The 16,288-nt window shown below is 53.1% G+C and overlaps 1 protein-coding gene across 1 annotated transcript in view; it reads right to left on the bottom strand.

Annotated features, from left to right (window-relative positions):
* PIKFYVE (phosphoinositide kinase, FYVE-type zinc finger containing) overlaps positions 1 to 16,288 on the bottom strand; it is a 144,123-nt gene that overhangs the window by 111,836 nt on the left and 15,999 nt on the right. Inside the window, exons 2-6 of the mRNA XM_083154232.1 lie at positions 9,859 to 10,040; positions 2,886 to 3,056; positions 1,839 to 1,954; positions 1,520 to 1,691; positions 433 to 637 (exon numbers count right to left, since the gene is read on the bottom strand). Coding sequence (XP_083010358.1) covers positions 433 to 637; positions 1,520 to 1,691; positions 1,839 to 1,954; positions 2,886 to 3,056; positions 9,859 to 10,030 — 836 coding nt within the window. The 5' untranslated portion in view covers positions 10,031 to 10,040. The remainder of the gene's footprint in view (positions 1 to 432; positions 638 to 1,519; positions 1,692 to 1,838; positions 1,955 to 2,885; positions 3,057 to 9,858; positions 10,041 to 16,288) is intronic.

Raw genomic sequence — 16,288 nt, 5'->3', positions numbered from 1 at the left:
GGAGAGAGACAAATGACAAATCAGCTAATAATATTCATATTTCTAACACAGACTGTAACATGGCAGCTCATTATCTCTCTCCGATGCTTAGTACATCTCCCCTATCTCTATAAATAAAAGTCGTTAATGTGTTGTGTGACCGGTGCATCTTTCTAGACGCCTATGGAGGATTCTTTCATCTGTTCTGCAGCAACCCTCTAGCAAGCCCGTGGGATGCCGCAGTGTGGCCCAGCACATAGAGTGATCTATAGGATCTCATGTGTGCGCAAGCCCTTATGAACAGGTCTTAGGGACACAACTGATCACAAATGTGACTAGAACACACCAGCTAGCCAGTACTGGGTCAGATGAGGGGGGGGGGCATCCGTATATTAATGTGTAACACGTCCGAGTACAGTTAGTTAGAGAGAAGATACAGCACGGGAACCTTACCTTTGCCACGCCAGATCTTCCTCTAGGAATATGTTGCGGCTAGACTTCCTCCCTCCCACCGGCGTGCGAGGTTCCCCCGGATCCAGTACGGAGACGGAACAGGAGTCGGACAAGACATTCAGGTCCTCGCCAATGGTGTGACTGTCGGTGGAGTGTGCATAGTTGATGGCAATCTTGCAGCAGTAGGTACAAGCCCGGAGATCCCCTGCATCCACAGAAAATCAATACTACAGTACAAGCACCAATAAACGATGATCGCACAACGAAAAGTAACCAAACATGGAAATCTATGATATATCACACACAAAATATATATATATACACACACACACACACACACACACACACTATAGTAAAATGACGCAGCCCCCTCTTGCCATATGTACATGGCAAGAGAGGGAGGGGGATGAAAAAACAATACACACATAATATCACATAATGCTCTTGCGATTTTCAGGGATCTGCACGTACGCGAGCACGTAAACTGCAGGGTTCACTTGCACAAAGTAGGGGTTTTGTAAGATTACAGTCAGGTGTTTGATTAACCAATCATACCAACCAAGTGATAATGATCATTATTTTCAAATGTAGGTTGAAACAGTCATTAACTGAAACAGAAACCGTTGTGTAGGAGGCTTAAACCTAGGTGAGGAACAGCCAAACTCAAAAAGTACAAAAGGTGAGGTTGTAGAAGACCATTTTATGTCTCAGATCATACACCATGGCAAGAATGAGCACAGCAGCAAGACACAAGGTAGTTATACTGCATCAGCAAGGTCTCTCCCAGGCAAAGATTTCAAAGCAGACCGGGGTTTCAAGATTTGCTTTCGTCTACAAAGTATTTAAATATGGTCAGTACTCACAGGTTCCCTCTCCAGTCTCCACCCTTGTTGCATGTTGGGACAGACGTTTGGACACTAGTTTGTACCCAACAAGTGGTGATTCTACTTATAACGGTGATATCCACGTTACACTAACAATATGCTCAAATCATAAATGCCCGCACTGAACTAAATGGTGGTGTTCTGCGATATACAGTATGGAGTATATAATGTTCATATACAGATTATAGTTGTACGCATGATACCTGTGTAGCCCATGAACTTCCCCGGGATTTCCTGGTTGCAGCAGCGGCTGCAGAAGATCTGTCCGCAGAGCCGGCAGTGGTGTCTCCGCCGGAACGTGGTAAATTTCTCGCTGCAGTCGTAGCACTCTTTACACTGACTGTCCGGCATCCAGTACTGCTTCAAGTCGCTGTCCTGGCGAAGACAGAAGCGCAGGACATTTACCGTTTATTCGGACAATCCAGCCAGTTGTAAGGCTCCGATCCTGTATACGCTCACATCCACGTGCGCTCTAGAACCGTCCTAACAGAGAAAACCCGGCAGTATCAAACAGAAAGTTACCTGACTCTTCCCTTCCATGATCTCTTTGAGGCGCTTGAGAACGGTGCTCAGACTGCGCAGCTGCACGGCCGTGCGCGGATCGTGTCCCAGGGGGGCTTCGGCCTTTCTTCTGGTCTCTAAAATAAATCGATAGCCGATGTTTAGTAGAACTGGTACCGGGGAAGAATAAAGTTATGGGGTTATTATAATGTATTCAACGTTTTGCTATTCTTGCCATTTATCGAACGTGTGATATAGATTACCACTACAATATATAGCTATTCGTGTAATGTCGGGGTGCACATGGTGTAAACGCTCCAAGGGGAAAGGACTGCGGAACCGACCTGGGCGCCCTGCTCAGCTCAGAGGTCTGCACACTGCTCATGTGATATGTCAAGCAGCGCAGAGTGGAGAGGTTACTTATACCAACCAATCAGCTTGGAGGTAAGTTATCCATACATTCTATAAATGATAGGCAGGAGCTGATAGGTTGCTAAGGGCAACTTCTCCACTGTTTGAAACATCAACCTAGTATACGTTGTTCTGGATTCTTTTGTCTCTACTTCTACAAGACGATGGATTTTATTTCAGATTTATTTATCCGTCTATGGTTTCCACGTGAGCCATTTTATCTGGCAGAGACTTATTTCATATACTATTGTCAGGCTGGGTACTCATAAGACGACATATGTAAGATATACATTTTATTGACCCTTTGCAGAATTAAATAAGACTTGTAAATTAGAAATAATCTCTTTAAAAATAGATGTAACCTATCTACAGGTTTATAGGTTGTGTTAAATTAATTATCCTGTTTTTTCTCTATCTATGCCACATCTCTATGCAAACGTACCAGAGGTCTCACATTTCATTATCACTCACAGCTCACGGACAGGCGCCACTCACAACTCACGGACAGGCGCCACTCACGGACAGGCGCCACTCACGGACAGGCGCCACTCACGGACAGGCGCCACTCACGGACAGGCGCCACTCACAGCACTTACAGCTCACGGACAGGCGGCACTCACAGTGCATACATGGCACCTTCTTTATTATTTGCCGTACCTGAGCTGGCCGAGGATCGTCGCTCTCCCAGTAGCTGCTTCTTATACTGCACAGGAAACTTCACAGACTGTAACGGAGGCGAGTGATGCGGACTGGACCAGGTATTCCTAATTGCATGGTCACCAGGAGCTGGCTCAGATCTGTCCGCTGCAGAAACGGTTCTGACCTCATCTGGAAGAATCGCATGAGACAGTTACGATGGGATTCCTCGCTCATCATTCTGACCATATACATCTAATACGAACGTGTTATATACCTCTAATACCGAACGTGCCACACAGATCACCGAGATTAACCCTCTGAGTGCCAAGTGCATTTGTCAAACTAGGTGTGAAAATTGGCAAGCAAACATTTGCATCCATCATAATGACCGGTAATGTCACCTTATATCATTTTTTTTGACACCACATTTTATTATTTGAATTTATATAACAAATGTGAGCAATGCTGCGATTTTTATCAGATATTTTGCACATCTGTCACAGACGTTGGCACTGAAAGGGTTAATGTCAGTCACTAAATGCTGGAGGCAGCTGACCACAGGAAAAGGGTAATACTGTATACAGAAATACAGTACGAGCCTCAGACGCTGCACTGGGGATCAGTGTCACAGGCTTTATGTTATGCTGCCCATACACTTGGGGGATATTGCATGCAATCATTCCATTGTGACCACATCTGGACAATAAATCAAATGATTGTATGCATTTTTAAGGGATCATTCAACAGGATGCGCGGGCACGATGGGCGGAGACGATGGGCGGGCACGCCGTTGAATGTGGAGTCGATAGATATTATGTGCAGCACATATTATCTATCAAATTGCAGGAGCGATCGCATGTGGTTTTTAAAGGGTGGGGGGGCTAAGGCGGAGGGAGCACTTTCGGCAGCATGGGATTTGGGGAGAGGGGGCCAGAGGGACCGTTGGCGGCATGGAGAAGGACGGGCAGAGGAGTAGCGTAGAGCTAGAAGTAGCGCTAGCGGGCGGCGAGGGTCAGCGGTGCCAGGAGAATTGTTTAAAACACTGGGCAGAGAGAGCTCAGCCAATCAGAGGGCTGCCCCCACACACACACACACACACACAGACACCAGCAGTGTGTCCCCCCCACACACACATAGACACCAGCAGTGTGTCCCCCACCACACACCAGCAGTGCCCACACACACACACACCAGCAGTGTGTCCCCCCCACACACACACACACACCACCAGTGTCCCCCCCCCCACACACACACACACACACACCAGCAGTGTGTCCCCCCCCCACACACACACACACACAGACACCAGCAGTGTGTCCCCCCCACACACACACAGACACCAGCAGTGTCCCCCCTACATACACACACACCAGCAGTGTCCCCCCCTCCACACACACACCAGCAGTGTCCCCCCCTCCACAAACACACACACACACACACACACACCAGCAGTGTCCCCCCCTCCACACACACACCAGCAGTGTCCCCCCCTCCACACACACACACGCACGCAGTGTCCCCCCCTCCACACACACACCAGAAGTGTCCCCCCTCCCACACACACACACACACCAGCAGTGTCCCCCTCCCACACACACCAGCAGTGTCCCCCTCCCACACACACCAGCAGTGTCCCCCCCCCACACACACACCAGCAGTGTCCCCCCCCCACACACACACCAGCAGTGTCCCCCCCCACACACACACACACACACACACACCAGCAGTGTCCCCCCCCACACACACACCAGCAGTGTCCCCCCCCCCCCACACACACACACCAGCAGTGTCCCCCCCCACACACACACACCAGCAGTGTCCCCCCCCACACACACACACCAGCAGTGTCCCCCCACACACACACACACCAGCAGTGTCCCCCCACACACACACACACACACCAGCAGTGTCCCCCCCACACACACACCAGCAGTGTCCCCCCCACACACACACCAGCAGTGTCCCCCCCACACACACACACACACCAGCAGTGTCCCCCCCCACACACACACACCAGCAGTGTCCCCCCCCCACACACACACACACCAGCAGTGTCCCCCCCCACACACACACCAGCAGTGTCCCCCCCCACACACACACCAGCAGTGTCCCCCACACACACACACACACACACACCAGCAGTGTCCCCCACACACACACCAGCAGTGTCCCCCCCCACACACACACACACCAGCAGTGTCCCCCACACACACACCAGCAGTGTCCCCCCCCCCACACACACACACCAGCAGTGTCCCCCCCCCACACACACACACCAGCAGTGTCCCCCCCACACACACACACCAGCAGTGTCCCCCCACACACACACACACACACCAGCAGTGTCCCCCCCACACACACACCAGCAGTGTCCCCCCCACACACACACCAGCAGTGTCCCCCCCACACACACACACACACCAGCAGTGTCCCCCCCCACACACACACACCAGCAGTGTCCCCCCCCCACACACACACACACCAGCAGTGTCCCCCCCCACACACACACACACCAGCAGTGTCCCCCCACACACACACACACCAGCAGTGTCCCCCCCACACACACACCAGCAGTGTCCCCCACACACACACACACACACACACCAGCAGTGTCCCCCCACACACACACCAGCAGTGTCCCCCCCCACACACACACACACCAGCAGTGTCCCCCACACACACACCAGCAGTGTCCCCCCCCCCCCCCCACACACACACCAGCAGTGTGTCCCCCCCCCACACACACACACACCAGCAGTGTCCCCCCCCACACACACACACACACCAGCAGTGTCCCCCCCACACACACACCAGCAGTGTCCCCCCCCACACACACACCAGCAGTGTCCCCCCCCACACACACACCAGCAGTGTCCCCCCCACACACACACCAGCAGTGTCCCCCCCACACACACACCAGCAGTGTCCCCCCCACACACACACACCAGCAGTGTCCCCCCCCACACACACACCAGCAGTGCCCCCCCCCCCACACACACACACCAGCAGTGCCCCCCCCCCCCCACACACACCAGCAGTGTCCCCCCGTCCGTCCCCCCCCCACACACCAGCAGTGTCCCCCCCCCACACACACCAGCGGTGTCCCCCCCCCCACACACACACACACACACACCAGCAGTGTCCCCCCCCACACACACACACCAGCAGCGTCGTCGTCCCCCCCGCACACAGACACCAGCAGCGTCCCCATCCCCCGCACACAGACACCAGCAGCATCCCCCCCGCACACACAGACACCAGCAGCGCCCCCGCACACACAGACACCAGCAGCGCCCCCCCGCACACACAGACACCAGCAGCGCGCCCCTCCCGCACACACAGACACCAGCAGCGCGCCCCTCCCGCACACACAGACACCAGCAGCACCTCCCCCCCGCACACACAGACACCAACAGCACCTCCCCCCCGCACACACAGACACCAGCAGCGTCCCCCCCGCACACACAGACACCAGCAGCGTCCCCCCCCCGCACACACAGACACCAGCAGCGTCCCCCCCGCACACACAGACACCAGCAGCGCCCCCCCCGCACACACAGACACCAGCAGCGCCCCCCCCCCCGCACACACACAGACACCAGCAGCGCCCCCCCGCACACACAGACACCAGCAGCGTCCCCCCCGCACACACAGACACCAGCAGCGCCCCCCCCCCCCGCACACACACAGACACCAGCAGCGCCCCCCCGCACACACAGACACCAGCAGCGTCCCTGTCCCCCCCGCACACACAAACACCAGCAGTGTCCCACACACACACACCAGCAGTGTCCCCCACACACACACACACACCAGCAGTGTCCCCCCCACACACACACACACCAGCAGTGTCCCCCCCCCAGCACACACACAGACACCAGCAGCGCCCCCCCCCCGCACACACAGACACCAGCAGTGTCACACACACACACACACACCAGCAGTGTCCCCCCCACACACACACACACACACCAGCAGTGTCCCCCCCACACACCAGCAGTGTCCCCCCCACACACACACACACACCAGCAGTGTCCCCCCCCCCACACACACACACACACACACCAGCAGTGTCCCCCCCCCACACACACACAGACACCAGCAGCGTCCCCCCCGCACACACAGACACCAGCAGCGCCCCCCCCCCCCCGCACACACACAGACACCAGCAGCGTCCCCCCCGCACAACAGACACCAGCAGCGTCCCCCCCGCACACACAGACACCAGCAGCGCCCCCCCCCCCGCACACACACAGACACCAGCAGCGCCCCCCCGCACACACAGACACCAGCAGCGTCCCTGTCCCCCCCGCACACACAAACACCAGCAGTGTCCCACACACACACACACACCAGCAGTGTCCCCCCCACACACACACACACACACACCAGCAGTGTCCCCCCCACCCACACACACACCAGCAGTGTCCCCCCCCCGCACACACACAGACACCAGCAGCGCCCCCCCCCCGCACACACAGACACCAGCAGTGTCACACACACACACACACACACCAGCAGTGTCCCCCCACACACACACACACACACACACACACACCAGCAGTGTCCCCACACACACACACACACACACCAGCAGTGTCCCCCCCACACACACACACAAGCAGTGTCCCCCCCACACACACACACACACACACACACACACCAGCAGTGCCCCCCCCCCACACACACACACACCAGCAGTGTCCCCCCCCACACACACACACACCAGCAGTGTCCCCCCCCACACACACACCAGCAGTGTCCCCCCCACACACACACCAGCAGTGTCCCCCCCCACACACACACCAGCAGTCCCCCCCCCCCACACACCAGCAGTGTCCCCCCCACACACACACACACACACCAGCAGTGTCCCCCCCCACACACACACACACACCAGCAGTGTCCCCCCCCCACACACACACACACCAGCAGTGTCCCCCCCCACACACACACACACACCAGCAGTGTCCCCCCCCACACACACACACACCAGCAGTGTCCCCCCCACACACACACACACCAGCAGTGTCCCCCCACACACACACACTCACACCAGCAGTGTCCCCCCCCACACACACCAGCAGTGTCCCCCCCACACACACACACACACCAGCAGTGTCCCCCCCACACACACACACCAGCAGTGTCCCCCCCCCCACACACACACACACACACCAGCAGTGTCCCCCCCACACACACACACACACCAGCAGTGTCCCCCCCCACACACACACACACACACACCAGCAGTGTCCCCCACACACACACACACCAGCAGTGTCCCCCACACACACACACACACACCAGCAGTGTCCCCCCCCACACACACACCAGCAGTGTCCCCCCCACACACACACACCAGCAGTGTCCCCCCCACACACACACACCAGCAGTGTCCCCCCCACACACACACACCAGCAGTGTCCCCCCCACACACACACACACCAGCAGTGTCTCCCCCACACACACACCAGCAGCGTCGTCGTCCCCCCCGCACACACAGCAGCAGCGTCGTCGTCCCCACCCGCACACAGACACCAGCAGCCCCCCCCCCGCACACACAGACACCAGCAGCGCCCCCCCCGCACACACAGACACCAGCAGCGTCCCCCCCCGCACACACAGACACCAGCAGCGTCCCCCCCGCACACACAGACACCAGCAGCGCGCCCCCCCCCCCCCCGAACACACAGACACCAGCAGCGTCCCTGTCCCCCCCCGCACACACAGACACCAGCAGTGTCCCACACACACACACACACACACACCAGCAGTGTCCCCCCCACACACACACACCAGCAGTGTCCCCCCCCCACACACACACACACACACAGCAGTGTCCCCCACACACACACACACACCAGCAGTGTCCCCCCCACACACACACACACCAGCAGTGTCCCCCCCACACACACACACCAGCAGTGTCCCCCCCACACACACACACACACCAGCAGTGTCCCCCCCCCCACACACACACACACACCAGCAGTGTCCCCCCCACACACACACACACCAGCAGTGTCCCCCCCACACACACACACACCAGCAGTGTCCCCCCCCCACACACACCAGCAGTGTCCCCCCCCACACACACACCAGCAGTGTCCCCCCCCACACACACACACCAGCAGTGTCCCCCCCACACACACACCAGCAGTGTCCCCCCCACACACACACACACACCAGCAGTGTCCCCCCCACACACACACAAGCAGTGTCCCCCCCCACACACACACACAAGCAGTGTCCCCCCACACACACACACACACACACACACCAGCAGTGTCCCCCCCACACACACACACACACCAGCAGTGTCCCCCCACACACACACACACACCAGCAGTGTCCCCCCCACACACACACACACCAGCAGTGTCCCCCCCCCACACACACCAGCAGTGTCCCCCCCACACACACACACACACCAGCAGTGTCCCCCCCCCACACACACACACACCAGCAGTGTCCCCCCCCCCACACACACACACCAGCAGTGTCCCCCCCCCACACACACACCAGCAGTGTCCCCCCCCCCACACACACACACACACACACCAGCAGTGTCCCCCCCACACACACACACACCAGCAGTGTCCCCCCCACACACACACCAGCAGCGTCGTCCCCGCACACACAGCAGCAGCGTCGTCGTCCCCACCCGCACACAGACACCAGCAGCGCCCCCCCCCCGCACACACAGACACCAGCTGCGCCCCCCCCCCCGCACACACAGACACCAGCAGCACCCACCCCCCCCCCCCCCCGCACACACAGACACCAGCAGCGTCCCCCCCGCACACACAGACACCACCAGCATGTAGAACTACAGATGCACATCACGGATGGATTCCTGTGTCAGGAACCACTAAGAGGCCTACTGAAGGGATATAAGATCCTATTGTACACGGCCAGCAATGTAATCCCATCATCCTCAGCGGCCCATCACATCAGGGCCGGTAACGCGCCTCTGCTGAATTCTTACCTTTACTAAAACGGAAGAGATTTACAAAGGAGCTGTAGGCCGATTTGAAAGGGGGGTCATCCTGATCAGGAGTCAGAGGCTTAAAGTGGGTGAGATGGGACGGACTACTGGGCGACCGGGGCATCTCGCCCACAGATTCCAGAGTGGGCGAGGACTTGTCATCTGTGGCCATCTCATGAGACCTGGGGGACAGAGGACGAGACATGGAACATAATAATAATTATAATAATAAGCACAGGTGGGAGGAGGTGGGAGGAGCAATGACTTACAAATGGGAGGGGTTTATATTAATTCTTAGGGTCGCCATTATTGACGTGAGCACAACAGGAAGGCAGATTGGGATCACATTGATATGCACCAGTTACACCCAATCACAGCCTCCCGTGCAGCGGAATCACTGATTAGCACTTTGTGATGTCACGCTGAGCAATGGTTACTTATAAGGTGGCATGGTGTTAATGATATACCAGGGTTACCCTAGCAGGACAAGCAAATGCTTCTACTAAGTAATACCTGACATAAGGTGCCCCTTTGGGAGCTGGAGCCCAGCTGCAGATGATTCCATTGCCTCCCACATCTACGCCTCTGCCTGGTATATACAGCTTCAGGCCCCATATGCGGAAACCACATTATTTAAGAAGGACGTAGTTGGTTACATAGTCACATTCTGATGGCTCTGTACACAGACTTTGACTCATGAACAATATTATACAAAATTTTGTATAAACGGGTCCTCAGGCTCTGTATACGGTATATACTAAACATAAACGCTTTTGTCTTTAGACTGTGGCCCCCATCCAGAAGACATTTCATTATTATTAGTGTTCATTCTGAATGCCCTGCATCTTCCAAATCCTATGCAGTTCCTCTTCCCTGCCCGGGGGGCTGCTCTCTGCTCCAGCACAGTGTGATCTGTATTTCAGCACTGATATGCAGACCACACTATGCTAGAAGCAGCACAGCAGAGAGAAGAGGACCTGCATAGGATTTGGAAGAAGCAGGGTGCTAGAATGGAATGGGAGCTGACAGACATTAGCTGGGTCAACAATCAACAGGTCAACACCAAAAGCTCGACATGCACAAGGCTGACAACGGCAAGAGGTCGACAGAGGTGACGGGTTCACAAAAAAGGGGTCAACACAAGCAAAGGGTTGAAAGCCTGTTTTTCAAGGGGTTTTTGCTTTTTCTTTTTTGCTTCATCCTCCACATGGATGCTGATTGGGAATGGTAATATGTGCCGCAGAAGCAGAGGGGCGCCTGGCACTAAGCATGGCAAACTAACCCATACAACTAGGAATCACAAAAGAAATTGGCAACAACCTGCGCTCACACGGAACAGCTGCTAGAGAATTACACCAATTAGGGCTACCAACCCAAAAATTACATGCAATACACAACAAGGAGTGGATCCCCACAGTGCTATTCACAGGATTTTTCTCAATAATTTTCTTTATTCGGCCTTTAACATCCAGGGTATTCAGGCCACAGGGAAAAGAGGGAGAAGTCTCTTGGTTACCATCAGCATACAATACAGGTCGAGTATCCCGTATCCGAATATCCGTTATCCGAATTATTCCGAAAACCAGACATTCCAGAAAGTGAAAAAAAATTTTTTTTTGCTAAAAACTCACTGGGGACATTTGTAACAGCACTACTGAGGACATGATATGTAACTGGCACTATATATGTGCAAGACAATGATTGCTTGGCATTCAAATTCAGTGCTGAGATAGTACACACATTTTGTTTCAAATTTTGAAACCTTGTTTTTTGAACAAATAAAATATATTTGTGTGTATTTTATGTGGTAATAAAATATATTTGTGTGTATATTATGTGTTTATACAGCATAAATGCAAGATACTTCAAAATACATCATTAAAATATTAAAATATTCCGAAATACGGAATAATCCGTTATCCAAAATTCTCCTGGTCCCGAGCATTTTGGATAAGGGATACTCAACCTGTACTTTGTGTAAATGAATGGTCAACCACCACTACAACTCACCTAGACTGGCTCGGAGAGGTACACATCAAGGTTTCTTTTATACGGCATCAAATTAGGCACATATGGAAATAAACTCACCTAGGGTCAATGCCCTATGTACATCAAAAGGTTTCTTTTATTGATTGAAGTATACACCGGGACACTTGCGACTCATCCAAAGTAAAAGGTTCACAATTTATTGATAAAACAGGAGTCTCCAAAACACCATTACAGCCGCGTCCTAAACCCTCACCCGGAATGGGGGCTAGTCAGGGGCAGTAGATCCACAGATGTTTCAAGGATAGGTGGTTAGAGTCCTGAATATAATCCTTTAATAACACCAACGCGTTTCTATCTGTATCAGTCCTTCCTCAGGGTGTGGTATAATTCTAAAATTATCCTGGGGGGGGGGGGGGGTTTATACCCTAAAGCCTCCTGGTCATATCTAAAACCCGGCAACATCCACATAAACACATTATTCATCAAAACCTATTTCCATCATATATATGATCCTAAAAAAACCACGTTATTACACACATACCTATAACAGGGGTTAAAATCGTTATAGCGATTTTAACACCTGTTATAGGTATGTGTGTAATAACGTGGATTAGGAATTTTTTTAGGATCATATATATGATGGAAATAGGTTTTGATGAATAATGTGTTTATGTGGATGTTGCCGGGTTTTAAATATGACCAGGAGGCTTTAGGGTATAAACCCCCCCCCCCAGGATAATTTTAGAATTATACCACACCCTAAAGAAGGACTGATACAGTTCGAAACGCGTTGGTGTTCTTAAAGGATTTTATTCAGGACTCTAACCACCTATCCTTGAAACATCTGTGGATCTACTGCCCCTGACTAGCCCCCATTCCGGGTGAGGGTTTAGGACGCGGCTGTAATGGTGTTTTGGAGACTCCTGTTTTATCAATAAATTGTGAACCTTTTACTTTGGATGAGTCGCAAGTGTCCCGGTGTATACTTCAATCAATAAAAGAAACCTTTTGCTGTACATAGGGCATTGACCCTAGGTGAGTTTATTTCCATATGTGCCTAATTTGATGCCGTATAAAAGAAACCTTGATGTGTACCTCTCCTAGCCAGTCTAGGTGAGTTGTAGTGGTGGTTGACCATTCATTTACACAAAGTATTGTATGCTGATGGTAACCAAGAGACTTCTCTCTCTTTTCCCTGTGGCCTGAATACCCTGGATGTTAAAGGCCGAAGAAAGAAAATTATTGAGAAAAATCCTGTGAATAGCGCTGTGGGGATCCACTCCTTGTTGTGTATAACCCATACAACTGTACCCGTCAACTCAAGTGTCGACACACATAAAATGTGAAAAACTCATGTCCAGGTCGACCTAGACATTGTCGCACCCTCAGAAGTGGCCTCCACATTGCTCAAATCCAGTCAGCGCTAAATGGCTTAGACCAGGGTTCATTCTGGAACCCTGCACACAATTAGGAAGGGGGTTTAATGCTGAAGGGCAGAACAGATGCGATGTAACAGTGCAGCTACTGCAGCGATACAGCGCACAGAAAATGCTGCAACGTTACATCTGCACGGGCGCAGCATAAGGGGAGCATTCACTAAAGGGAGCACTGCCATCCACAGCGTCGCTGGGCTTCCCGGGCACACCGGCTGGGACAGGCAGCAGGCTCTTTTAGCGGGGCGCTGCCAGAGGTGCAGGGTGCATTTTGCCCTTTAAAAAAAAAATCGGGCAGGGAGAAGATGGACTATCTGACCATCCACATCAGTCCCTGCTCCAGAGCAGCTTACAATCTATGGGCAAATAAATGCATGTGCAGGGCCACAGTACGAGCGCTCTCAGCGTCTATCACACAGAGGGGGGGCAGGCAATGGGCGGAGAGGGGACTGGCACATGGGGACGCCCAGCGGTTCCTGGGTATGTCCACCAAGATGGTGGGTGCAGCCAGAAATATGCTGTTACTGCAAGCACGGGGAGGCCGCTGACATCACATGACATTAGCACCCGCCTCCCATTCAGCCATCTCCGGCCCCGATAAAAATCAGATAAGACGGATTTATCTGTGAGCGGCTGAAAACCATTCGATGGTCGGTGATCGTATAAGGGTTGTTTGCCCGTACGGCTGTTTGCGAACACAACCAGTCACATGCAGATGAGGCAATTACTCAGTGAAGGGGGGGGGGGCGGGCGTTCAGTCATCTGGGGGGCGGCGTTTCGCCGCTCGGTAAGCAGCAAATGTACAGAGCCTCGCCGAATCACCCCTTATATCCCTACCACATGTACACGCACACAGACATTCTAGGGTTAATCTTGTTAATTAGCCTACCAGTATATTTTTGGTTTGTGGGAGGAAACCGGAGTACCCTGAGGAAACCCATGCAAGTGCGGGAGAACATACAAACTCTGCACAGTTGGCACCATGGTGGGAATCTAACCCATGATGTATTAGAAGTGTAATGATTAGTATCACTGCATCTACTACCTCCTAGACTGCAGACACAAACACACACACACTGGTGCGGTATCAGTATATAGGATTACACAGGACACATACACACACACACACACACACACACACACACACTGGTGCGGTATCAGTATACAGGATTACACAGGACACATATATACACACACACACACTCTGGTGCGGTGCGGTATCAGTATACAGGATTGCACAGGACACACACACACACACAGGTGCGGTATCAGTATACAGGATTACACAGAACACACACACACTGGTGCAGTGTGGTATCAGTATACAGGATTGCACAGGACACATACACATACACACACACACTGGTGCAGTGTGGTATCAGTATACAGGATTGCACAGGACACATACACATACACACACACACAGGTGCAGTGTGGTATCAGTATACAGGATTGCACAGGACACATACAACATGACAAGTGTTTCCTGTTTGCTGCATGACTGCACCAGCCCCGGCCGCGGTCACAGGGAGGGGGCATTATGTAATATTACAGGTGGGGTAACATGTCCCTGCAGTGCGCCTATGTCTACTATCTACTACAGCACTAGAACACTCCGCCCTCTGTACTACTCCTGTAGACACCCCAGAGATGCTCTTGTCCATCTTGTACATCTCCCAGGAAGGTCGGGTTTAGCAGTAAAGTTCTGGACACGACGTGAAGACTTCTGTTAAGCTGCCCCGGGACATTTCTCATACATATCGGCTAACCACCTTCGTGGGGTAGGAAGCGGAAATGCCACTGCTGGCAGCTGATCGCGTACGAACAAAGAAACAATTGAATAGCTATGTTAGGCGCCATCTATTGGCTGCCGACACAGAAAACAATTGAATCTCTAACCAGCTCATGTTAGTGTTACAGTTGTGTGTGTCCTCATACAACATTACTGCAGTTGCGCTCAAAATGCACTTTCCGCATGCCAGGCCTGGCGAGACTCTGCTAAAATCAGATCCATTTATTACATCTGATTTTTTTTTTTTTATCGAAGTAGCAATGTCATGTGACTAGGATGCACAAAAAAACTGCGCTGAATCATGTAATATGATACCTGAATACTGTATGTGTGCGGCTGAGTCACTGATCTGAACACACAGTACTACAACATAACAGCTGCAATACAATTTCTGTTCTGCTCTGTATACAGCCCCAGTCACACGCAGTATACAGGTGTCACATCACACCACTCAGCGCAGTCTGCTCCGTATACAGCCCCAGTCACACGCAGTATACAGGTGTCACATATCCCATCACTCAGCGCAGTCTGCTCCGTATACAGCCTCAGTCACACGCAGTATACAGGTGTCACATATCCCATCACTCAGCGCAGTCTGCTCCGTATACAGCCTCAGTCACACGCAGTATACAGGTGTCACATATCACACCACTCAGCGCAGTCTGCTCCGTATACAGCCTCAGTCACACGCAGTATACAGGTGTCACATATCGCATCACTCAGCGCAGTCTGCCCCGTATACAGACTCAGTCACACGCAGTATACAGGTGTCACATATCCCATCACTCAGCGCAGTCTGCTCCGTATACAGCCTCAGTCACACGCAGTATACAGGTGTCACATATCCCATCACTCAGCGCAGTCTGCTCCGTATACAGCCTCAGTCACACGCAGTATACAGGTGTCACATATCACACCACTCAGCGCAGTCTGCTCCGTATACAGCCTCAGTCACAAGCAGTATACAGGTGTCACATATCCCATCACTCAGCGCAGTCTGCCCCGTATACAGACTCAGTCACACGCAGTATACAGGTGTCACATATCACATCACTCAGCGCAGTCTGCTCCGTATACAGCCTCAGTCACACGCAGTATACAGGTGTCACATATCCCATCACTCAGCGCAGTCTGCTCCGTATACAGCCCCAGTCACACGCAGTATACAGGTGTCACATATCACACCACTCAGCGCAGTCTGCTCCGTATACAGCCC

The sequence above is a fragment of the Crinia signifera genome, chromosome 7, assembly GCF_055691185.1.
Source record: "Crinia signifera chromosome 7, ASM5569118v1, whole genome shotgun sequence".
Classification (NCBI taxonomy): Eukaryota; Metazoa; Chordata; class Amphibia; order Anura; family Myobatrachidae; genus Crinia; species Crinia signifera.
Note: the sequence above shows the minus strand (reverse complement) of the source record. Positions and strands in the feature narration are given on the sequence as shown.